The sequence below is a fragment of the Lissotriton helveticus genome, chromosome 1_1 (genome assembly GCF_964261635.1).
Source record: "Lissotriton helveticus chromosome 1_1, aLisHel1.1, whole genome shotgun sequence".
NCBI classification, from domain to species: domain Eukaryota; kingdom Metazoa; phylum Chordata; class Amphibia; order Caudata; family Salamandridae; genus Lissotriton; species Lissotriton helveticus.
Genome location: NC_136057.1, coordinates 149,806,202 through 149,831,913, shown reverse-complemented (window position 1 = coordinate 149,831,913; position 25,712 = coordinate 149,806,202). Strand labels below are relative to the sequence as shown.

Below are 25,712 nucleotides of genomic sequence, written 5' to 3'. Positions count from 1 at the left end.
CCAACACATTTTAGTGACCATAACCCGGTAGTACTCGAAGCGGCATGGGGAGCCCAGATGGGAGTACCCCCAATAACAGTAAAACGTGCACATCCCTTGAGGACCACTGATCAAGATAGGCGAGTGAAATGGGCTAAAGGGATCCCGGATACATTTTATGCAAAAAACTTTCCTAAAATCAAAGATAAGGTAGAGATCTGCAAAAAATCTTGTGCCCAAAGCAAAGAAATAGTAGAGGCATATGAGGCAATATGTGGCCAGGTGTCAAAGGATCTTCTAGTCAAGCCAAAAAAGGGAACCCCTGGAAATAAGCGCTGGTTTGATTCAGCATGCTCAAATGCCCACAGATCACTGTTGGTAGCCTTAAAAAACATTCCCAGGGTAAAAGATGATATTTCCAGATTAAGGAAAAACTACAAGGCAGCCATAAAGAATCGTAAGGACACTATCAAACGCGAAACATGGGAAAATCTCCTCTCAGCGGCAGTGCTGAAGGACAGTAGGAGATTTTGGGAGATTATCAAACAGCCTTTATTCTCAGAAGATAAAAATGAACCCATGGACTGCGTGATTACCGATGAAAAATGGCTGTCTCATTTTAAAAATATCTACGGGGGCGAGGACGAAGAAATCAAAGATGTCCCGCTGGTCATTGCAGCCGTACACCCCATCATCTTTAATCCCCAAGAAGTGGAAAAAGCTTTATTGGCTACTACAAAGCACAAGGCACCCGGCCCTGACGGCGTCCCTGCTGATTTTTTTATGTACTCACCAAAACTGTGGTTGGAGGTTCTGACAAACGTGTTTAATGCAGCTAATGGTAATCCAGCCCCTTCCTCATGGGCCACATCTACCATTGTTCCTATTTTCAAAAACAAAGGCCAGCGGGATGATCCCGCCTGTTATAGGCCTATATCCCTCTTGGACTCAACCATAAAAATCCTGGGTAGAGTCCTTCTATCCAGATTGAGGGAGAATGTCGAGAGTTGTGGCGGGCTGTCCGAAATACAATACGGCTTTAGAGAAAGAAAAGGGACCATTGAACAGTGCATTCATTTGCATTTGCTTATTTCCAAATACACTGTGGCCAAGGAGGGGTCCGTGTTTCTCGCATTCATGGATCTCTCCTCGGCTTTCGACTTGGTCAATAGGTCAAAATTGTGGTTGATCTTGTTGGAGATGGGCATCGATGAAGCCTTGGTTGCGTTCATGGCCACTCTGCACCAGGAGCTTTTTGCAGCTGTGCGCGTAACAAATGATGGTAGACGTACCCCACTGTTTAAATCTTTAAAGGGGGTACGGCAAGGTTGTATACTAGTCCCCTTGCTCTTTACCATCTACATCAATGGTCTGGGCGCACACCTGCGGGGGCAGGTAGCTGACGTCCCGCATGCAGGAGGTGCCCAAATCCCGGCACTTCTGTATGCGGATGACGCCGTGCTGATTGTTCGTACTGGTGTTGGCCTTCAGCATCTTTTGGACGCCTTCGGTTCATTTATGGAAAATTTGGACCTTAAGGTAAATGTCTCTAAGTCACATACAATGGTAATGGGGCGTGAGTGCAACAAAAAAAGACATAAAACATTTTTTTGCAGGGGGGACCTTGTCTCAAAGGTATCAACATTTCCCTACTTAGGTGTATTGTTTGACCAGAAAGGTTCTTGGGGCCCACAGATAAGAGCAAAGAGGCTGTCTGTAATTAGATCGTCATCAGCTCTCTTGGGTTTCGCTGGTAAGATAGGAGCCAGGCCTATGGAAGCCCTCTTAAAAATCTATAAGTGTAAACCTGTGGCCATTGCGCTATATGGTTCCGCTTTGTGGGGGTATGCAAATCTAGACCTAATACAGAGAGCAGAGAATAGATTTATTAGAACCCTGCTTTCTGTACCACAGTCAACCCCAACTTACTCTATCCACAAAGAGGTGGGCCTACCTTATCTGTCAGACACACTGAGTTTGTCCCCTCTGATTTTGTGGCTGAAAATGTGGTTGAACAAAGATCTTCCCTTGAACCACAAAATTTTGCACGATGTTTTATCTCTGGACAAATTTAGCAATATTCCATGGCTGGCCTATTTAGCTAAAACATTCAGAGATCTGGGTCGCCCGGAGCTTTTTTCATTTCCAGAGAAAATTAAAGCACATGATATTGACTTCATAAAAAAGTCATTTAGGGAAAGGAAGGAAGCATGCAGTGAGGAATATGAATTGGTGAAACCATCGGTAAGGGAACATAGCTTTCTGGTTAGCTCATCCTCATTGGCATCTTATCTTAGTTTTGTTACACTCCCTTATCACAGGTTTTTATTAACTAAGTTTAGATTTAATTTGTTACATTTTCACCTAGGTTCTTTTAAGAGCTGGCAGAAGCCAGATCTAGCCCCTCCCTGTAGTTGTGACCAGTTTTCTGTGCAGGATACAATGCATTTTGTCATGTTTTGCGGTTTGTACTTAGAGCAAAGGAAAAAATATTTGTTTCCCATTTTGAAAGAGGCCGGCTTCACACAGGTGAGACCGGCTCTGCTCTTTTTACAATTAATGCCTAATCCCCGCATTACTTTCTGCATTGCTAACTTTCTGGTAGCCGCTGCAAGGGCGAAAGCTGTCGGCCAAACTTCGCCTTAAAGCAAATGTTTTATTACGTACTTTTACTTCTGAATGAAATACTTTTTTAAATATGTATAATACTTTTTAAACTGTATATTTATATTATTGTTCTTTAGGAAAATGTAGGATAAAGCCTTGCATGTAATGTTTTTATTGTTTTTTCTTTGTATGACTTTGAATAAGTCGAATAAAGATATTCTGACTGACTGACATATGTAACTGAATTAGTTCCTATTTAAGCGCAATATAAACAATTTTGCGGCAATTGTGGCTGAATAAGGTATGAGGTATGCAGACATTCTATCCCCCACCCCCCAAACCTGCTGCCCTGGCTTCGCCATTGGTTGATCCCTGTAGGCGAATGCTGCATTACACCACATCCGCCGCCCTTCTCCAAGGCGTCGCTTCTTTTTTCCTGCACAGTTGGCTCACCGCTCACGTGACCTTTTCCCTCCACTTGTTTACTCTCCGGACCTGTTTTTCCAGAGCTCTGTTTGCTCTTGCCTCGTTTTTTCGTTCTTTTGCACTTTGACCCACCTGCTGCAATATTGGTGGCTCTACGTTTTTTATGTATCTGTTCCCAGGCCTTTCCCTATCTTTGGCCTTCGATCGATGCAGATTGCTGGCTCTTTCGACGATTCTGCACAGGTCTGTACAGCGTTCACGGTTTTAATATCTATTTATGCTGCATGTGCATGAATAGTGTGGTAACATGGTTATGCAAAACAAAAAAGGAACTTGCGCAAAAAGAATGTTGCAAGCAGAAACTCGATACTGGAAGCGGCAGCCGAGGCAAAAACGTGGCCTATGAATTCAGACTGTAGTGGAATTTGATTTTTTTTGTTTCCTTTAGACTCCACCGGATTAAATGTTGCCACTTGTGCATCTTTCCTTCCACCAGTGCTTATTTATTTCTTCACATCCATGCAGCTACTCTCTGGCAGCAGGCAATAACTCAACTGGCACTGCCCACTTTACATTGCAATCACCATGTACCCAGCCTGTGTCCTGACCCTATGGCAGGGATCCTGTTAATTCAGATTCCACAAAGTACTTCCTCAGATGTACTTGAGATAAAGTGGTCAGGCCTCAGCTGAGACCCTCCCTAAAAAAAGAGTTGACATTCTGCCCCAGCCTCGAGGATGCCAAAGCTGCATCTGCTGAAGCTGACAAGAAGGTTTCATCAAGTGGAAAAGGAAGTAACAAAGTTACTCCTGCACTTGAAGCCAGGTGGCCACCTTCAGCCACCATTGAAAGTGCTTGGACTGATCTTCATCGCATCAGGAGTCTGTAACTCTGCCATAAGAGTGATGCATGCGGTGAACCCAAGCCAGGAGCCCCAGGGCAATAACCAGGGTCTTTCTGGTGATTGCCCCAGCCCATGGATCGGTATCTGATCAGAAGTGGACACGACTCCATGAACAGCAGTTTTACACACCTGTAAACATCTGTAAAGCATAACATTCTTTCTTTCACTCTATGTGTTTGCTCCTCCACCAATAAGGCAGTTACTGACATGCTTTCTCTGGGTCCCCTTCATTGAGATTTGGGGTCATATTAGTCTTCAAATAAACACGAGAAAGGGATCAATACACTTCATGGAAAAATGGGTGGTTCTGTGAAGTGACACTGATTGGCCAGGTGTCCCATGGAATCTCCCTGGAGACTGCCCCAATCCTGTCCTTGTAGCTGATTTCTATTACCTGTTGGCAGATACTGGCATAGCGTGCCAGCACGTTAGCGTTCTCCTGGATGGACAGCTGTGAGGGGCAGGAATCGGAGATCTTCAACACACAACGCCACTTCGCGAAGTCGGCCCCATCCTTCTTGTACTGGGCACAGCGTTCCGACAGCCCATCCAGTCCTGGAAAAGGGGGAAACATGGCGCCAACATTAGTATGGACACGGCGGATGTACGTTTATTTTTAAAAACACAGCGTGGTTAAGTGTGTTGACTCCAGTGTCCAACCACTAAGGGGCAGATTTATGAGGAAGTTTGTGTCGCTCTTCCACAACGCATTGTGGTGCAAGAGTGACGTACAACCAAAAGACAGATTTTTGAAGCTACTCAAAGCCACTTTGTGTGGCCCTGACGGGCTCCAAAACTCTGGAGTAACGCGGCGCTGCTGTGTTGCATTACTCTGCCCTGGGAAGGCATTCCACGGACTGAATCAAGGTGGGGAAAGGCAGCTAAGCCCTTAACCACAAGACACTTATTTATGCTAAATATAACTTTATTGTCTTTCTTTATCATATTCTTTGTACTTCTATGTCGATCTACCATTATTGCTTGTATATGTAACATTTAATGTTTGTATAGCGCTCTGATATCCGCTAGGATCTTGTTCGCGCTCTATCGAACTTTCAAAATAAATAAATAAAATAAATAAATTCCCAGATATACACAGAACTTGTAAACCTGGGAATGCTCCAAAATCTTACACCTTCCCAGGGGAGGAGTAATATTGAGAAATATCTCTATTCTCCTCGTTTCTTCCTCTTTTCTATGTGTGCTGCATTCTGCCGCACACGTATATGGAGGAATATGCCTCCCAGGATTGTTTCGTGCAGAACAGTTCCCCTTCCTGCAGAAAAACAATCCTGCATGCAACACAGTCACCCTTGCACGGTGGTGCACGGGTGCCTGCGTTGGCGCTAGGCAGCTAAAAGGGCACTAGTGATGGGGAAAGGCAGGAATGTGTCGTATTGCTTAAAATATGGAGCATTCTTGCCCTATCCCTGCCACGCATTGCAGCCCAACAAGTTGACTTGCTGTGCTTTGTGACTTACCCATAAATATGCCTTTAAAGACCTCTAAGATTGTAAAACTGAGCCCATCATGCTTTTTACTTAGCCCTACATGGTAAGAGCTGCATTTAATAACAGCAAAAGCAGACATCCAACAGAAACTTGCATGCTTTGGTTAAACCAATAAGTGAAAAGGGCCTTATTCAGAAAGGATGAGGTGAGCAGATGTGCTCTCTGGGACTCTAAGACGTAGATAGAGTGCATGTGTTAAAAAACTCAGCACGAAATGCTGAGCTATGCTGGAAGCGAGCCAAATAGGCAAGTCTCTTATACGGACTATGTACGTAATGCTTGCACTGCTTCTCCATTGGACCAGCACAGCTGAGCTGGCACCTCACCCCTTTAGAGTTCTAGAAATCTTCAGTGTAACGGAGTCACTACACAGATATGACTAAAATGCGGCTTTACCACCACAGGTTAATGAGACGATAGCACTTAACTGATGTCTTGGCACATGGTCGCCCTCCAGGTCACCTGGCATAAAGGTTTGTTACAGACATTGCACTGATGGAGTATCAAGTCCTGATTGGAACCAAGAAGAATCCCACTCTTATATCTGCATTCAGACTCTGCCAGGTACTGAGCTCGCGTCTTTCCACCTGTCCGTGGCTCTGGGAAGGGGCTAAGATGGCGCCTCCTTGCTCTCGTGACACGCAGTCATGGCCACGTGGCAGTCTGAGCAATGAAGCTTATTCTTCCACTCTGCTATATACTGCAATTCATGGCTTCCCAGATCTCCTGAACTTTCAGTTTTACAAAAGATGAACAGAATATATACTTCTATGCCTAAGTGCACACAGCTGGGACTAAATCCTGCCCTGACTTACAATTATCCAGGGAACAGCCCTAGACTGGCTCAAAGATTTTCCTAATGACATGACCCAAATGGATTCTTCTGGCACCTTTCAATCAAAGATCCTTTCTCCGAGCAAGGAGGTCTCCCAAGGCTCCTCCTTGAGCCTCTCTTTTTAACATCTACGTGGCGACCCTTGCCCAGACAGTTACCTCTGTGGTTTAGAAATAATTTCCTATGCAGACGACACCTCGTCATCTCCTTTGGGCATGACATAGAAAATGCCAAACACATATTCGTCTTTTGCATGAAGAAAATTGCTACATGGATGAACCTCAACCGTCTTCAGTTAAAACAGAGATCCTTCTGTTTGCAAAAGCTCTGCACAACTGGTCGGATGAACGGTGGCCGACTGAGCTAGGCCCTGTGCCTTCTCCTAGTAGAACAGCGAGAAATCTATGTGTCCTTCTTGAAGAAATCCTATCCATGAAGGATCAGGTTATATCTACTCCTGGTACCTGTTTTGGAACTATGCGCCGTCTTAGGAGAGTATTTCCGTGGCTTCCGTTGAGATCAAGGAGAACTCTTGCCCTGGCATTACTAATTAGTCACTTGGACTAAGCAAATGCCTTACTACTAGTCTGAAATTAATCCCTCCTTTCCAAAATGCAGGTCGTTCAGAGCACTGCCGTTGGCCTAGTTAATAAACTGCCACCAGGCGCGCCGTCGGCTCCTTTGTTTAGAGCCCTTCACTGGATCCCAATCAGGAAAAGATCTTTCTTCAAATTGCTTTGCCTGACCCATAAATCCAAAGGCCCAGAATACCTACAGGAGAAACTCGCCTACTACTGTCCTGGCAGAAACCTAAGATCTTAAAACATGTTGCTGCTATGTCCCTGCCCCATCCGTTCATCAAGATACGGCGGCCGATCAATTTCTTACCTTGCCCCCTACCACTGGAATAGGCTACGCCTATACATTCGCTCATGCACTGACTTCACAATGTGGTGTTGGGTTCAAATCAGGCCTACATACTCTGCTAAACTCTCGAACACCTTAGTATAGAAGTTGGCACGGACACTGGAAAAGGTAAAAGACAAGTTTATTAAGACCCCATGGGGTGGTGATACATTCCCACAGCACCCTTCGGTAATGTAAGAAGTAGCACACCGAACATCGATGCGCGACCCCTTTTATACAGTTTAATAGCAATAAAAAGATAGGCGGGTACAAGTTACACATTTTAGGTACATATAAGGTCATTTTTGGAACACAGCCAACATGTGGGAGGAGTTTCAACAGCACTGGTCAGTTAGTGTGAACATTCCTAAAGAGTGACCAATTGGTGCGTAATGCGCATGTGCGCTTGACCAGTACTAAAAATAGCCTGTTGCCGAGCAGACTAGTGACCATGGGTATCGAGAAAGGACAAAAGGGCACACTGACCACGAGGCAGCGTGTTCATAGGAAACGGAAGTCAGAGGGATTCAAAATGGCCCCCGTTCGTTTTGGTCAAGTTAACAGAAAAGACCGTGTAGCTGTGCTAAACGCTAACTCAGGAGCTGCCAAAACACGACAGACGGCCCTTTTAGCGTTTAGCAAAAGCTACCTCATAGTGAACGTAGTCGGAATGTTCATCCTCAATGTCAATAGCCATTATTTTCAATACTTCATCATTGATCATTTTCTCTTGCTTGACAATAGCTCGTTTGGACGGAATACAGGCTGTGATACATACAGAACATAATGTAGGGCCACATTGAATACATAAACAAAAGAAAAATAGTACTCCAATAAAAACACAGAGAATCGTTAATAATTTCCAACCCCAAGTACTAAGCAGGGTCCAGAACCAACCAGAAAAGGTCCATGTTCCATTTTCTGGGTGGATCTCAGCAGCTATTTTATGTAATTTTGTAATCGAATCATATACAGAAGGTGAGTTATCTGGTACGTAAACGCAACAACTACTTCCGATGACGCGGCATGCTCCACCCCTATCAGCTAGTATCACATCTAGAACCATTCGATTCTGGAGCGCTACAATTCTGGTAATTTGTAATTCCTCAGTAATATTCCCTAAAGCAGAGGCAGTTTCATTGGCGACGGCTTCCACCACACGTGTAAGCCGCCTTATCTTCCTGCTATTCAGTGCAGCTCCTACGAATGAAAATAACCCCAAATTGAAATCTACATATTGTTGTAATGTGGTATCAGTCTGGTCTATTTCATCAAGATCTATTGTTCGTTTTACTCTGTTCAGTATGAAATCATGGTACAGAACATAATCATTGTGGTACATGGGAGGAGCAATAAATACAGGTGGTAATACAAAAGCTATATAACACGTTCCTAACCATCCCAATGGTAGACGGTGGTATCCCTTATTTCCACAAATGAAATATGTGTTACGTGAAGCTACAAATGCAATTCCAGTTGGTGTATCAAAGGTAAGTGTAATATTACATTCACTGCGGCCTACAGGGATTGTACCTTTATTTCTAATACACAAATCTGCTTTTGTATCGATAACGGTTATTATATGCATGCTCGTCACATTTATAAGTCTTTGATTCGTATATACACGAGGTGTAGAAACATTGTCCGGACGATATTCTTCCCATTCGAATTTAGTTCCTTCAGCGTGTGGATAGCCATCTTTATCGTTATAGCATATTTTATTCAACCGAAAAAGTAATCCACCTTTCGTTGGCCATCGCAGAGTAAAAAGAAGAGTGTACCAAGCATGACAAGAACCATTATGAGAAAACGGGAGAGGAATGAGTGGTGTTCCTCCCTTCTTCTGGTGTCCGGGCAACATTCCACATACCCAACAATTGGACGTGTTGGTCATATTATGAGTATGATGCAAAATCTTAATAAAGCTATTGTTCAAATAAGTCTGCCTATGTCTTTCTTCGTGAAAAGGCAGAGTGAAATGAAAATGTTCAGATGGACTTGGAGTGGTGGGCAGCAAATGTTCTCGTACAGGAAACAACAGTTCTATAGTCCAGGCTAATACTGCGATCACCACTACGGTCAAGACAAACAAAACAGCACCAAGAATTCTCCCTTTTTGTGTCGAAGGAGATGCCATAGTTCACAAAACAATACTCTTCACAAGCAACACTAAGCGAGAAAAAATAAAACGATGGTTCTGAACCGAGGCTGCCGTTGATTTGTTCTCCGGGATTCAAGACGGGTGTCGCTACACTGGGCAGAACTGATCCCCCCCCCTTGATATTCCCGGCTTCCGTTTCACAAACCTCAGAACGGTTACCAACCAGTTTCAAAAACACAAAAGGAATCTTATTTCCTGGGGCGTAGATTGTACTTCACTTTATCCGAAACAACGTGGTCCGGGAAGGCTCCCTCCAATTCATCAGGCGTGACAGCTGGGCTTTTTTCTGTATCCAAAATCTTTCTGTAGTCGGATAGCACCACAGGGCTCACCAGGTCCGGAGAGACACGTCGGCAATGCGTTGAATGTATCCACCGCTTTTTGTTGGTGACTCTGACAGCAGTTCGCGTAGCCAGCAGCACTTGCTCAGGGCCATGCCATCTCGGTTCCAAACTGCTGGATCGCTCAAATACTTTGACCATCACGTGGTCTCCAGGGCGGAGATCGTGAGCCTCACCAGTGGAGTTATCAGGGAGCGCCTCTCGAACCTGTTGATGAATAGAAAGCAAATCATTTGTTAATCGTGCCAGATAATCGTTCATCATTATACAAGGCATATCATGTATCAGACGAGGCTTTGGAACCCCCCAAATATTCATAGGCCTTCCAAACACCACTTCGTAGGGTGTGAGGCCAGATCGAGAATGTGGCACTGACCGAATGGACAGCAATGCCAGAGGCAAAGCGTCCGGCCATTTCAGAGATGTAGATGCCACTATCTTTGCTAACTTCAGCTTCAGAGTTGCATTGTATCGTTCTACTAAACCTGCTGATTGCGGATGAAAGACAGCATGGAATCGTTGTTTGATTCCCAATCCTTTCAGGACATATTCCACTACTTTTCTAATGAAATGAGGGCCATTATCACTCCACATAAGTTTACAAACTCCGTAGCGCGGGAAGTATTCCTTGAGTAACACCTTAGCTGTTGTCAATGCTGTATTGTCTTTCGTAGGGTAAGCCTCAATCCATTTGCTGAAGGCACACACCACTACTAGGACATACTTGAGATTATTACAGCGCTCCAGCTGGATGTAATCCATTTGTAGTACTTCGAATGGTGCAGTAGGTGGAACAAACCCACCTTTAGGAGTATGAGTCCCTTGTCCAGGATTGTGCTGCAAGCATATCAGACAGGTCTGCACTACTCTCTTAGCCGTGCTAGCAATGTCAGCATTTTCCCAAACTCGTGTAAGCAATTTAGTAATTGCGAGAGCTCCAATGTGTGCCAGCCCGTGTGTCATTTGCACCATTGTTTGTAAATAGGCCATGGGTAGTTTCCATCTCTCCATATCTTTACTACGCCAGCAACCCTCATCATCTAATACTCCTTCAGTGGCCCATTTCACAAGTTCTGCCTCTGATGCTGACTTCTGTATATCTAGTATTTCTTCTCTAGCATCATGCCACCGCTCAGCTTGTGACTTCACCACATACATGGGGAAATTATTTTGCAGCATAGCGGTCTCTCTTGCAATACGGTCTGCAAAAGCATTGCCTTGTCCTATTTTGTCCGTCACCTTTTTGTGTGCACTGCACTTGACTATTGCAACTTTCTCTGGGCATAACAGTGCATTAAGGAGATCGCGTACCAATTCTCCATGCATGATGTGTACTCCGTGTGAAGTCAGGAATCCTCGTTCCTTCCAAAGTAGGCCAAAATCATGCACTACTCCAAAAGCGTAACGACTATCCGTGTAAATGTTCACACATAGTCCAGCACTTAACTCACATGCCTTCGTTAAGGCTATCAACTCAGCCGCTTGAGCCGATTTTTGGGGTATCCGTGCTGCTTCTACCACAGTCTTAAGTGTCGTGATCGCATAAGCTGCGGAAGTCGTACCATCTGGTAACCTCACGCACGATCCATCAACCCACAGTTCCCCATCTACATCTGGAAATGGCGTATCCTGTAAGTCGATACGACCCTTTGTCTGTTCCTCAGTCAGAAAAACACAATCATGTTGTTCTTCCTTCTGGGTCTCAGCAACAGGGTCCGGCAATAAAGTAGCAGGATTTAGTGTTGCACATCGTTTTAGTGTGATGTGAGGCGCCAACAACGTTAGCTCATATCCTGTAAGTCGGGCACTGGTTAGATGCTGCGTTTTCGTTTGATTCAGTAACGCATCTACCGCATGGGGAACTAGCACCAACAATTTGTGTGACAAAACTATTCCCTCACTTTGTCGTATCGCAACTGCTGTTGCTGCAACTGCTCGAAAACATCCAGGCAATCCTCGAGCCACAGGGTCGAGTACCGCCGAGAAGTATGCACAAGGCCTCTGTTTGTCTCCGTGTGTCTGCACTAAGACTGACAATGCGCACCCATCCTTCTCGTGTACATATAATGTGAAAACCTTCGTGTAATCAGGTGTACCTAACACTGGTGCAGAACAAAGAGCTTGTCTCAATTGTTCAAAAGCATTCTGACATTCATCCGGCCATTCAATGGGAATCGGTGTATCTTTAGACAACAATGCTAACAATGGTTTAACAATATGCGAAAAACCCAATATCCATTGCCTACAAAAAGACGTCAAACCTATAAAGGCGCGAACATCCTTCTGAGTGCGAGGGACTGGAGTATCTAGAATTGCTTGAATTCGATCTGGTGTCAATGCACGGCCCTCCTTAGACAAAAGATGACCGAGGTAGGTCACCTTTGGTCTAGAATATTGCAGCTTTTTCTTCGAAACTTTATGATTATGTTTGGCCAGGAAGGAAAGCAAGGAAAAGGTACTCTTCTCACATTGTTCTGGCGTGTCTGCAGCAAGTAAGATATCATCTACATATTGAATGAGAACCACTCCCTCCTGTAAGTCAAAGGAATCAAGCTGTCTTTTTAATGCCTGACTATAAATGCTAGGACTTTCAGTATAGCCTTGAGGAACTCGACAGAATCTGTACGATTTATTATTTAATGTGAAGCCGAATAGATATCGACTGTCAGGATGTACAGGGATCGAAAAGAAGGCATTCTTCAAATCGATGACTGTAAAAGTAGTTGCCGTCGGTGGAACCAACGTAAGCAATGTGGTGATGTCAGACACCACTGGATACTGAGGCACTACTATCTTGTTTATTTCCCTCAAATCAATAATGAAACGGTAAACCTTAGCATCTGTATCTCTTTTAAGGATTGGTAAAATTGGGCTATTACAAACATTGTAGGGGACTTCCTCAACTACTCCTGCCGAAATTAAATCATCTACAATGTGTATCAAAGCAAGTTCACCTTCTCTGGAAATCTTATATTGTGGGACACGTGGCAGAGATACTCCCTCCTTTACAGTAATACGCACTGGAGGAATTATCATCTGCCCTACATCCGTATCGGAAGTGGCCCACAACGTTTTCGGTAAGGAGGCCAGAACTTCAGATTCATGGAGAAAACACACTCGCTCTAATTCCGGATAATTCTCATTCAACACAACTCGCACTCCTTCTGGGGCACAGCGAATAGTAGCTCGAAAGTGTTTTAACATATCGAGTCCAATAATATTATCTGGTGTATTTGGAGACAACAAAAAGGGACAAGGGGCAGCAAATTTATCAACATGAAATGTAACTGGTTGAGACAGTGGGCTAGAAGTAGGTGTTCCATCGAACCCTATTGCTGTAATTACCTCGCCAGACAGGGGAGCCCTTGGAACCAAGTATTTGGACAAAGCGCTACGAGTAGCTCCTGTATCGACCAGAAATTTATCAGTGGAACCCAGAACATGTGCTTCTATGTATGGACCCCTCTGATCAACTGGTACCTCAACCGATTCCACACCCCATCCTACGCAATCCTATGCGTAATGCTCATCCCGTAGTTCAGCAGGACCACCCTCATTTATCTGATATTGATTGCGATTATCAAACGTATTATAATCTGACTGACCACGACCCCTTGCTCCATATCCCCCACGATCATTCGTGCCATAACCTCCTCTTGACCCTCCATAATAACTTCTAGACCTTCCACTTCCTCGCCCCCTCAAATTACGCTGCTCTCGAAACACCGGACAGTCTGCAATCCAATGCCCAAACTGTTTGCAGTATGCACATTGATTCACAGAAATGTCAGAACGAGGGGGAGGAGCATTACTGTACGATCCTCGCCCCCCTCTATTGTTCCCTCTCGTAGCCTGAACCTGAGCTAACATTACCTTCGTTTTCAATTCCTTCGCCTTCTTTTCACTACTTTCTTTCGCCTCCAATTCCTGTCTTTCATAATATTGAGCCATAGTCAATAAAGAAGCAGGGGTTGCTGTGGTCCATGAACTTTCACTCGCTTTTAATCGTTTCGCAATCTCCGGTAGGAGATTAGCTACATACTTATCAACGAATAGATGCCTGCCAGTATCTTCTGTCAATAATTGACCACTGTAATCATGGAACGCTTCCTCGAAGCGAGAGAAAAAATCGGAAACTGATTCATCCGCTTTCTGCTTACAAGAGGCTAATATAGTCCAATCAATCTTTTTAGCGGGGGCAAGAGTTTTTAGTTTTGTCAGTATGGCCCCTGGAAGGTCTAATATTAACTGACACGGCTTACATGCTGGTTGTCTATCTAAATCAGCCTGAACAAGATCTTTCCAAGTGGCCCCGAGAGTCGTGAGGTCATCAAACCTACGAATCGCTCTCCACATATCAGGGGGCAATATCAACCCGAAAAATAGATCAATATCAACTAATGTCATGATACACGAAGAAATTGCACTTTCAACATTTTCATAAAAAGCCGCAGGGTTTTTACGGGGATCAGGTAAAGCATTCTTAAGCGCCATGACATCTGCTCTATTCCAAGGCGTATAAACCCAATTATATACAAAATACCCTTTCGCGTCTTTGGATCTTTTATCATCATCTGTGCCATCCCCTTTATGAGGGACATATAAAGGCGCAGCTTCTCGCATAGGTCTAACATTAATCGCAGCGATCTTATCTGGTTCAAAGATAGGGCATTCTTTGGATATCCCCGTCGCTCCGGACGCAGACGAATTCTTCGACTTTGCCACCTCCCGTAGTCGTGTCGCCTCATTACGTAGTTCAATCAAACGCTTGAAGAAGTCGTCCGCATCTGAAAGAACAAAAAGACCTTTACGAAAATTCTCACGACTCTTGGATATTTCCTTTGGTTCTAACTCAAGAGAATATTTTCTATACCGCTCAACAACTTCATCTCCAAAGTGATCTAAAAAATACAGTCGTTCCTTATCAGGCCACTGTTCCATTTGTTTAGTAACATCAGAAACAGTAACAGTATTAATATTTAGCTTTCGTGCAATTGAGCGTAATTCCGCAGCTCGTTCCGCATGTAACCTGGTACGCTGTGTTCGATCACTATCCTCGTCCGAGTCCTCGTTCGGAGCCGTAGGTACGACGTACGGAGGCGGACAACGATCTAGTAAGGAAAAATCATCTATTTCATTAGTAAGGACCGGATAAAGAGGACGCCTGATAGGGAATTGACCATTAACCTGTAAATTTCGTTCTCGTCTCTCCCTCTCTTTCTTTTCCTGTAATTCCTTCTCCTGTAGCTGTAAAGCTCTGTCATGTGCAGCCTTCTGCTGCACTTTCTCCGCCAAGGCTACCTCACGCTTCGCTCGTTCACGCACCTCTTTCTCCCACATACGCACACAATCAAACATATCTTGCCTAGACCTTCGCTGAAACAAACACTGTTCTACATACTGTACCTTTCGAAGGTCAAACGACCCATATAGTGGCCACTGTAATTCACGATCAGTTTTAGTATACTTATGCCATAATGTACTATACATTATTGGTGGAATACCGAATTTGACATACATTTCACGATTTGGAGTCCCCTCTGGGGGAGCCGGCTGTTTTGCACTTAATTGATAATTGGTACCATTTTCAGAACAGCACATCCTACGGAGTGTGCTAAAAACAGGCATGTTTCAAAAAGTACCACGAAAACGCGATACTACAAAAATGCCACCTAACACGGTGCACTGTTCAAATCAAATAAATCAGAGAAATATCCCTACATGCCTGCCTATGTGAGGTGCACTTCACATATTCAAATTCAAAGATTCAAAACGTTAGCTAACAAATTCAAATTCAAATTCAAAGTTTCAAAAAACCACAGTAAGTGTCAGTAGACTACCTCACCAATCAAAAGCTTACCAATTTTCTTTTCAAACGTCCAAAGTCCAACTGCCAAGTTCTGTGGTCAAATCAGCCAAAACGGCACATCACGACAATCCAAGATCAGAATCTCAGTCGAAGACCGGCGCCACCTGGAAGGTCAGATCGGAAGGACGGGAAAACACACCGTGGGTGCCGAGACTCGGGTCACTCAGTGGCAGCGTACGCGTCCATGGCGAGTTTCCTGACCTTCGTCACGACCTCTCCTTCGGGCATCCGAGTCGCCGATGAGTCCCTTCGTGGTCGCCAATTGTGGTGTTGGGTTCAAATCAGGCCTACATACTCTGCTAAACTCTCGAACACCTTAGTATAGAAGTTGGCACGGACACTGGAAAAGGTAAAAGACAAGTTTATTAAGACCCCATGGGGTGGTGATACATTCCCACAGCACCCTTCGGTAATGTAAGAAGTAGCACACCGAACATCGATGCGCGACCCCTTTTATACAGTTTAATAGCAATAAAAAGATAGGCGGGTACAAGTTACACATTTTAGGTACATATAAGGTCATTTTTGGAACACAGCCAACATGTGGGAGGAGTTTCAACAGCACTGGTCAGTTAGTGTGAACATTCCTAAAGAGTGACCAATTGGTGCGTAATGCGCATGTGCGCTTGACCAGTACTAAAAATAGCCTGTTGCCGAGCAGACTAGTGACCATGGGTATCGAGAAAGGACAAAAGGGCACACTGACCACGAGGCAGCGTGTTCATAGGAAACGGAAGTCAGAGGGATTCAAAATGGCCCCCGTTCGTTTTGGTCAAGTTAACAGAAAAGACCGTGTAGCTGTGCTAAACGCTAACTCAGGAGCTGCCAAAACACGACAACAAGTTTTAGAAAACATCTTAGAACTTGGCTGTTAGGACTTGCCACTCCGAACTGACTCTGCTTCAGTGCCAAGATACCCCTTCAGGGGTTAGTCGCTGCGCTATATGAAATGCCCATTAACAAAACATAACATGGCTCCTCATTATTCCAGTGGGTCACATTGAAGCATTTATTTCTCTTCCTGCCCCGAGTTACATTATGGTTATCATTAAACCTGCATCGATCTCTGGTTTAGTTTTCGGCAGAGTCCTTGGCAGGTAAATGATTCTCTATGCCTCCTCCTGAGTTAATTATTATGTGTTGTTTTTACACCTGTGCTCTCTTAGCAAGTTGGTTTTGAGTGCGTCCTCTGAAACCCAGTACGCTTTGTTATCACATTGCATCCACCCACCACAGAGATCGAATCCTACGCAGGTTTCTGGGCTTTGTAGCATAAGCGCGACACTGACCGGAGACTAACTTGATGAAACAGACTTGGCCACACTTGCTCGCACCATGTCGGTATCAAAAGCTTCCTAGTCCCACTCAAGCACGTGCTAGCCCTTCAGCCAAAAGATGGGGGTCAAAGAGGACTGCTGAAGAAGCAATTGATGATTAGTGATTGCTTGTGAAGGCCGGAGTTGGCCTTGGAGTAACTGTGACCAATCCAGCACCTTTACACACAACAAACTAAGAGAAGCACAGAGCCATTGGACTAGTGCTAGTCTGTAGCAACAACGTCTACGGAAGAGCTGCACCTTACACTACCAACCCTACTCAGACAGGTGGGTAACCTTGAATCAAGTATGTAACATTGTCCAGACAAAGTGAGATCTGAGCTTTGTGCCTGAGAGCAAGTCAGACATGGAGCAAGGGTTCAACCACCAGCAAGAAACAACGGCCAGTTCCACTCTAAGAGCTCGCGTCAGCACTTAAACGCCCCTGTTCTAGGAAGAGATTCAGGAATAGTTTGTCTGAGAAATCGGTCATAGGAGGAGCACCTTACTAACAGCTCTGCTCACAGTAACAACTAAGCCTCAGGTTGGAATCAAACTACATTAGTTTCAGGAAAGGCCTGAAACCTGAACTGTCCCAGCTCATTTTCACCAAACTCCACATCCTCGCAGGTAGTGAGTGCTGAATGTCTGGTTAAGATCCTGTCAGAGTTCTTACTTGAATAATAGTCAATGTTTAAGAATTCCTACTATAGAGATAATAGTCCCTATTAATAGTCCACATTTCTCAAGCTCCTAATTTGGAAATTTTCACTTTTTAAGATTTTAAGTTATGAGAACATGTCTGCTCTAATATTGTGATTATATGATCATGTCACTTCCTAAAGCTCCTGCCTTTGAACAGACTCTGGTTCTACAGGTGTCATTGAGGAAAACAGGTGAAAGAGAATTCTTACCTTGCACCGCGGTCTCACCATCCGTCCCGGCCAACGCTGCTGTGCCTTTATCCACCTGTCAAGAAGTACGAAAGGTTAAACATCCGGATGACCACAGTAATTACATTACTTTGTAAAACCTTTGAGGATGATTTAGCGAAGGGCGGTAAGAGAAGATCTATCAAAAAATAGAAAGTCCTCCATTCGAACCTCCGGCTGTTCAAGACACCCAACCGGTACATGGTAGATGTCTGGTCATCAGAGACAAGTTCCAGAATTCCCATTCTCTCCTAACAGGGATTTAGCTACGAAGAGATCAAACACTTAATGGCAGAAGCCGGACTCTTTGGATGAACGGATTGGAGGGAAAGTCGGATGTTTCACATGGGAAGATCCCATCGAAGTCAATAGCGATAAACCATTTGTGGAGGGTGTTTGAGTCATGAAAAGAGGATGAATGTATTCAAGTCACAATAGGTATTTGGCTTGTTGTGTGGTGAATGTGATTTAAAGGAATGTGACACCCATCAAATAAGGGTATGTTGACTTATGTGCTTGAGCTAAGAGTCCCAATTGCTATGGATAAAGTTATGGAAGCGTCCATGAGGAACATTGTGCAAGAACTTGTGGGTGAAACCACGTTCCTTCTTGTTGATTTGGAGAGGGGTCACTAAAGCATACCTTAATCCCCACAACGATCCCCTTCTCTTTGATGACTTCTGGAAACAGCTTGCCGTTGCTGGATTTCTGGTACATGGTCTCGTGGAAGAGGATGACCCCTCCGATGCTTTGGCTGATGGACGGGTCAACGGAGAAAAGGAGGTCGCGAAAGTAGCGCCGATTCTCCTCTGTGTTCTCTACGTTGATCTTCTTGAGTCTGCTTCCCATGGTGCCTAGAAGACAGACCGCAGATTACTGTATGTATGTACTGAGCTCCATGCTTACCACAGATTTCACTCCTTCACCAGGCTCAGTGCCCCTTCTTTGGCTGTGGATTCAGACACATACAGTGTGAGAAACTCCAGATGAGGTGTGGGGGGGGGCACTCAAAGGCCCTATCCACCCACTGACCTCCCGCACCTCAGACTCTACACACTCAAAGGTCCTATCCACCCACTGACCTCCTGCACCTCAGACTCCACACACTCAAAGGCCCCATCTACCCACTGACCTTCACACCTCAGACTCTACACACTCAAAGGCCCCATCCACCCACTGACCTTCACACCTCAGACTCTACACACTCAAAGGCCCTATCCACCCATTGACCTTCCGCACCTCAGACTCCACACACTCAAAGGCCCTATCCACCCACTGACCCTCCTGCACCTCAGACTCTACACACTCAAAGGCCCTATCCACCCACTGACCTCCCGTACCTCCGACTCTACACGCTCAAAGGCCCTATCCACCCATTGACCTCCTGCACGTCAGACTCTACACACTCAAAGGCCCTATCCACCCACTTACCTCCTGCACCTCAAACTCTACACACTCAAAGGCCCTATCCACCCACTGACCTCCTGCACCTCAGACTCTACACACTCAAAGGCCCTATCCACCCACTGACCTCCCGCACCTCCGACTCTACACACTCAAAGGGCCTATCCACCCATTGACCTCCTGCACCTCAGACTCTACACACTCAAAGGCCCTATCCACCCACTGACCTTCCGCACCTCAGACTCTACACACTCAAAGGCCCTATCCACCCATTGACCTTCTGCACCTCAGACTCTACACACTCAAAGGCCCTATCCACCCACTGACCTTCCGCACCTCAGACTCCACACACTCAAAGGCCCCATCCACCCACTGACCTTCCGCACCTCAGACTCTACACACTCAAAAGCCCTATCCACCCACAGACCTCCTGCACCTCAGACTCTACACACTCAAAGGCCCTATCCACCCATTGACCTCCTGCACCTCAGACTCTACACACTCAAAGGCCCTATCCACCCACTGACCTTCCGCACCTCAGACTCCACACACTCAAAGGCCCTATCCACCCACTGACCTTCCGCACCTCAGACTCTACACACTCAAAGGCCCCATCCACCCACTGACCTTCCGCACCTCAGACTCTACACACTCAAAGGCCCTATCCACCCTCTGACGTCCTGCACCTCAGACTCTACACACTCAAAGGCCCCATCCACCCACTGACCTTCCGCACCTCAGACTCTACACACTCAAAGGCCCTATCCACCCACTGACCTCCTGCAGCTCAGACTCTACACACTCAAAGGCCCTATCCACCCACTGACTGTTAGGAAGCGGAGACTTGGGCTTACTCGAAGGCCTTGACATGCATGTTTGTCCTGGAATCCCCTTCTTTCTTTACACATGATCCCTACCAGCGTAGGCTCTAAATCAGTGAGACTTTACAGACCCTCTCTGGTGCGCGTAAAGAGGCGCGTTGGAACGTAGCTGTTGCTTGGCTTACTGTTCCGGTACCACGCCCCCTTCCTACTTCCTGATTCCGAGAAGCGTGTTGCCTCAGCGTTCGCTGATCCTTCCTGGCGTCTCTCTGCATTTTCTGCTCCTGGAATCCTGCTTGTGGAAATCTCCTCTTGGCCCTGACTTCAACCCTTGCCCCTCTTCAGTCAGGACCCACCGTTACCGGTGATTCCTTCGCTGTCCCGGTCGGGCTCTGGCGTTCCACCCTACCATTCCCCACGCATTTAGCGGGCGTTCTGCTCAGCCCGGGTTTGGTTCCGAAGCCCCAGGACTGGAGAACGGAATTGCCCCTTTTTAAACCTCTTGCCTTGTTCCTATTGAGAGAGAGCGCTCCGCCCTGATTTGCCCTCCGGGCCGGGTGTCCCTCCTCCTGAGTGTGTCACTGCTCCGCTATCTTTGCCCCCTGGAAAGCCGGCCAGTGCACCTCATTCCTTCCCCTTTTTCTTTACCTTCTTGTGTGCATGAGGTGTGTGAGTCTTTCTTAAGTTCTGTCCTTCCTGGCCTGGTATCCTGGTCTACAGGTCATTTCCTATCTGCTAAGAACTCAACTTTAAAGCTATCACGAACTTCATTGGGGTAAGATTTTCTTTGTGACACAACAACGCATGTCAATGTTTTGAGTGGTTACATTTATATCTAGTGTGTATTGTATAGTAGAGTACCTCCTGTTCTTTTTCCTAGCCTGGACCACCACCTGAAGTACTCCTTCCTGTGTGCTGACCCAACATATGAGGAGAGTGGTGGACACTCCTTGGGTTTTTCCCTCATACTTTTAGGGGACAGTTGGCAGGAGTGTGTTCCCTATCACATTCTTGTTTCTGTGTCCTGGAGGTATTGGGGATTCTTCTTCGTTCCCGTAGAAACTGGCTAGAATCTGCTAACACTGACCTTCCGCACCTCAGACTCTACACACTCAAAGGCCCTATCCACCCACTGACCTCCCGCACCTCAGACTCTACACACTCATAGGCCCTATCCACCCACTGACCTTCCGCACCTCAGACTCCACACACTCAAAGGCCCCATCCACCCACTGACCTTCCGCACCTCAGACTCTACACACTCAAAGGCCCTATCCACCCAGTGACCTCCTGCACCTCAGACTCTACACACTCAAAAGCCCTATCCACCCACTGACCTTCCACACCTCAGACTCTACACACTCAAAAGCCCTATCCACCCTCTGACGTCCTGCACCTCAGACTCTACACACTCTAAGGCCCTACCCACCCACTGGCCTCTGGCACCTCAGACTCTACACACACAAAGGCCCTATCCACCCACTGGCCTCTGGCACCTCAGACTCTACGCACTCATAGGCCCTATCCACCCACTGACCCCTGCACCTCAGACTCTACACACTCTGCCTCGTTACCCCTGAACTCTGCCTATTCACCTACAGACTGATCGAGTTTCTCGTAGGCTCCATTTCTTCACAGACTGTTCTTCTCACACACAGGTTCCATCTGTTCTCTTGCAGGCTCCACCGACCGCCACAGACTGAACCTCACATACAGAAGTCATCTACTCCCAGAGACTGACCCTCACCTACAGGAGCCATCTACTTCCAGAGACTAACCCTCGCCTACAGGTGCCATCCACTCCCAACAACTGACCCTCACCTACAGGTGTCATCTACTCCCAAAGACTGACCCTCACCTACAGGTGCCATCTACTCCCACAGATGTCAATGACCCTCGCCTACAGGTGCCATCGACTCCCTCAGACTGACCCTCACCTACAGGTGCCATCTACTCCCAGAGACTGACCCTCACCTGCAGGTGCCATCTACTCCCCACAGTCTCCTTCTCTTCTCACAGACTTAGTTTCTTCCCTCACAGACTATACATACCGTCCCAAAGACTTGGAGCTCCTGGTCTCCCTTTGTTCTCCCACAGACCCGTCTACGCTCCCACAGACTCAATCGACTTGCCCATCGGTTATATCTGCTGTTCTACATAAGCTATCTGTTCTCTCACACTCACTCAACGTTTTACTGCGCAGGCTTCATCTCTTCCTGCACTATCACATGTCTATGCACACAGACTCGATTGCTCCCTGCACAACCTCACACAGACTTAATTTCTTCCTGCATAGACAGATTTCATTGAACATAGCCATAGCTTGCCCCACAGACTCCATTGCTTCCCGCACAGGCTCCATCTGTTTCCTCCATGTCTTCTGCACAGACTCCATCTCTTCCCACTCAGACCCCATTTCTTCCCACTCAGATACCATCTCTTCCCACTCAGACCCCATCTCTTCCCACTCAGACCCCATCACTTCCCACTCAGACCCCATCTCTTCCCACTCAGACCCTATCTCTTCCCACTCAGACCCCATCTCTTCCCACTCAGACTCCATCTCTTCTTGCGGACTCCATCTTTTCCCGCACAGACACTATTTAAGCAGTCTATGAGACTCATCCACATACTCTCTCTCCCAGCGATGGTCTACTCACCTACAGACTCGTCAGCTGCCAAAATCCCCTTCCCAGCAGCCACGATGCGCCGAGCATTGTCTGAGAGCTCCTTCTTCCTCTCCACGGTGAGGGCTGGAAACTGGTGAGTCATGATGGCAAGCCTAAGAAGAAAGGTAAAGACCACTTATTATTAACTTGCATCATGGTTACCCACATGCCCATATAGCCCATGCCTGAAATATAGTGCTAGAAATGGGGCCTCTAGTTGGTAGAGGTATGCACCCTCTTCATGTGGAGACCACCACTCTAGTCTGTGTAAATCAGATACACACCCTAAATTAACCGGGGCTCACCCTCTGGTAGCTTGGCACTGAGCAGGCAGGCTTAAGTTAAGAGGCAAAGAGTAAAGTATTTATGCAACACTTATTACAGTAAAACAGTGAAAACAACACACAAAAATAATTCACACCAGGTTTGAAAAATGTAGCTTCATTTAATGAACAAAACAAGACAACAAAAAGACAAAGGTCCAATAATTAGAACCAGAGTTATGGATTTTTAAAGAATAACTTGAAATATAGTGCTTAGAGTCATAAAGCACTAACCAAGGCTATCTGGTTGCGCTGGATCGGGTCAAATCTGACAAGTCAAGCCAACTGCGTTGTAGCGCGAATAGGATACAGAAGCCACGCAGGCCCTGCTGAAACAGTACCTTCACGGATAACAAGGGTCAACGTCGAGGAGCAGCTGCAAGGAACCGAGGAAGTGATGCGTTTTTTTTATTCAAAGGATTGTAGATGTGTCTGTTCTGAATCGCGTAGTCGTGGTAGGGTCCCTGAGTCGTCTTCGCTCTCCCGGTGATGAAGGCAATGCAGCATCGTCGAGCCACGCTGTTGACATTGTGGAGTTCTCGAAGAGGCACTTTGTTTGCGGTTCTGACCGGCGCAAAGTTGAGACTGCATGGATGTTGATGCTGCAGCACAGGAAAATCCATGTCCAAGGGTCCAGGACTGGATTGACACCACTTGGCAGGGTAGAACACACAGATGGTAGAGTCCTTGTGCTGGTTGGAGAGCTCCAGGCAGTCTTTGATGTCCCTGAGACTGCAGAATTGGAGTTAAGCAGACAAGCCCTTGGAATCACACTTGGTTAGAGTGGTGAGCTCCAGTCCTCACCCAGGCAGACAGGGCAGCAGGCAGGGCAGCATCATAGAAAATCAGTTCTTCCAGTGCAGCAGTCCCACAGAGAAGCCGTCTTTCAGCAGCACAGCAGTACTTCTTCCTGGAAGAGTATCCGCAGGTCCAGAAGTATACTCATTTGGTGGGGTCAGTAGTCCAGTTCTAATACTCAGTTGGTCCATAGGTACCAAATATGACTGTTCCACTCCTTCTCAATCAGGAATTACACCTAATAAATGTATTAAGGAATCCCCAATGTTAACCTATGAGAGTGGTAGGCCTCACAGTAGTGAAAAACACATTTGGGATTTTTTCACTACCAGGACATGTAAAATTAAAAAGTACTTACACAGCACACTGCCCTAGGGCCTACCTTATTGGTGACTAATATGTAATTAAAGGGGTATAAGGCCTGACATGGGGTTTTAAATGCCAGGACGGCATGGCAGTCAAACTGCAGTGGCAGGCCTGAGACATGTTTAAAGGGCTACTTAAGTGGGTGGCACAATCACAAAAGACAAAGATGGCCGCCTGGTAGGAGCTCTAGGTTAGAGCTCCGAGTGCTTGGGATTCCATTTTTTGGATTTAATCCCTGTTAGCACCCAGCATCCCGGGCATTTCGAGCAACGCAACTGCAACATAACTACCTCAAGTAACTGGAACATTTGCATCAAGTAACTGGAACATTTGCATCACCCTTACCTGGCTGGCGGTGGCTGGAGTATTCTGAGGGTCCCTCATCTGCACGGAGGCTGTAATCGCTGGAGAGGACCGAGTCGCCCCCGCCTTCTCCGGACACCGGGCTGCCCCTGGCCATCGGCGGAGCCTGGGTCGGTCGTTCGGCTGCCTGGAGCCTGCTGTGGCGCTGCCTGGAGCCTTCTAGGGGTCCCTGATCGCCCCCCCGGAGGCGGACACCGTCGCACGAGAGGACCGAGCGGTTCTAGCCATCAGAGGCGTCCGGTACGCCTGTAAGCACCGCCACCGGCACCGGCTGCAGTGGTCGGATTTCTGGCCCGGACTCCTGTGGCATCGGAGAGATATAGTCGGGATCAGGAAGGACGACGGACGACTGGAGCTTGCCCTCATCTACACCGGAGCTGGATACGATCAGAAGTGTGGCGCCGCCGCCCAGGGGAACTGCCGTAGTGGAGCCCTGAGGGAAACGGGATCTGGAAGGATGAAGGACGACTGGAGCTTGCCCCCAGCAGCACCGGGAGCTGGATACGATCAGAAGTGTGGCGCCGCCGCCCAGGGGAACTGCCGGAGTGGAGCCCTGAGGCAAACGGGCCGCGCACGAAGATTAGCCTTCAACCTGCCAGAAGTCGATGCACACCGCAGCTGTGCACATTCTGGCTAGACCCTCGATAACTGCAAAACTCTGCTGTCTACATCAACGTACTTGCTGAGCAGAAATTACAAAAAGGTATTTACTTCACCCCACTTGCTTGTTCACATTTTTATTTTTTATTTTTTATTTTTTAAACCTCCTTTGTTCAAAATTGCTGGGGTCATATAACTGTAACAATAAATCCCCTCCTGTACCTCCGATGCCCACGAGGCTCCTCAACTTAACTCCTCCACACAAGACCACCAAAATAGAGATAAGACTCCCTCCCCGCAAGCTAGGAACTGGGCTTGCTCAAATAGAAAGTGAAACTACCCTTCCCTGTTCTCAAAGCAAAAACAACAAACAAAGGACTACTGTCTCTATCTCCCCTATTTGGCTGCCATTTTAGACTAGTCTCTCTCTTTGGCGGCCATCATGGACTAGTCATTCTCACTATCTGACCATACCCTAAGAACTGGACTTTTTTAGACTAATCTCAACAACCGCACACTTTACATAGCTCTGTATCTACACCTTCTTGTGATAGAGTGTCTGCCTTTTATTGCAGTATTAT

At 46.5% G+C, this 25,712-nt stretch overlaps 1 protein-coding gene across 1 annotated transcript in view; it reads right to left on the bottom strand.

Annotated features, from left to right (window-relative positions):
* Positions 1-25,712, bottom strand: part of LOC144768352 (fructose-bisphosphate aldolase B-like) — a 60,423-nt gene that overhangs the window by 5,231 nt on the left and 29,480 nt on the right. Inside the window, exons 2-5 of the mRNA XM_078651949.1 lie at positions 22,673-22,794; positions 18,430-18,641; positions 17,770-17,824; positions 4,311-4,471 (exon numbers count right to left, since the gene is read on the bottom strand). Coding sequence (XP_078508075.1) covers positions 4,311-4,471; positions 17,770-17,824; positions 18,430-18,641; positions 22,673-22,784 — 540 coding nt within the window. The 5' untranslated portion in view covers positions 22,785-22,794. The remainder of the gene's footprint in view (positions 1-4,310; positions 4,472-17,769; positions 17,825-18,429; positions 18,642-22,672; positions 22,795-25,712) is intronic.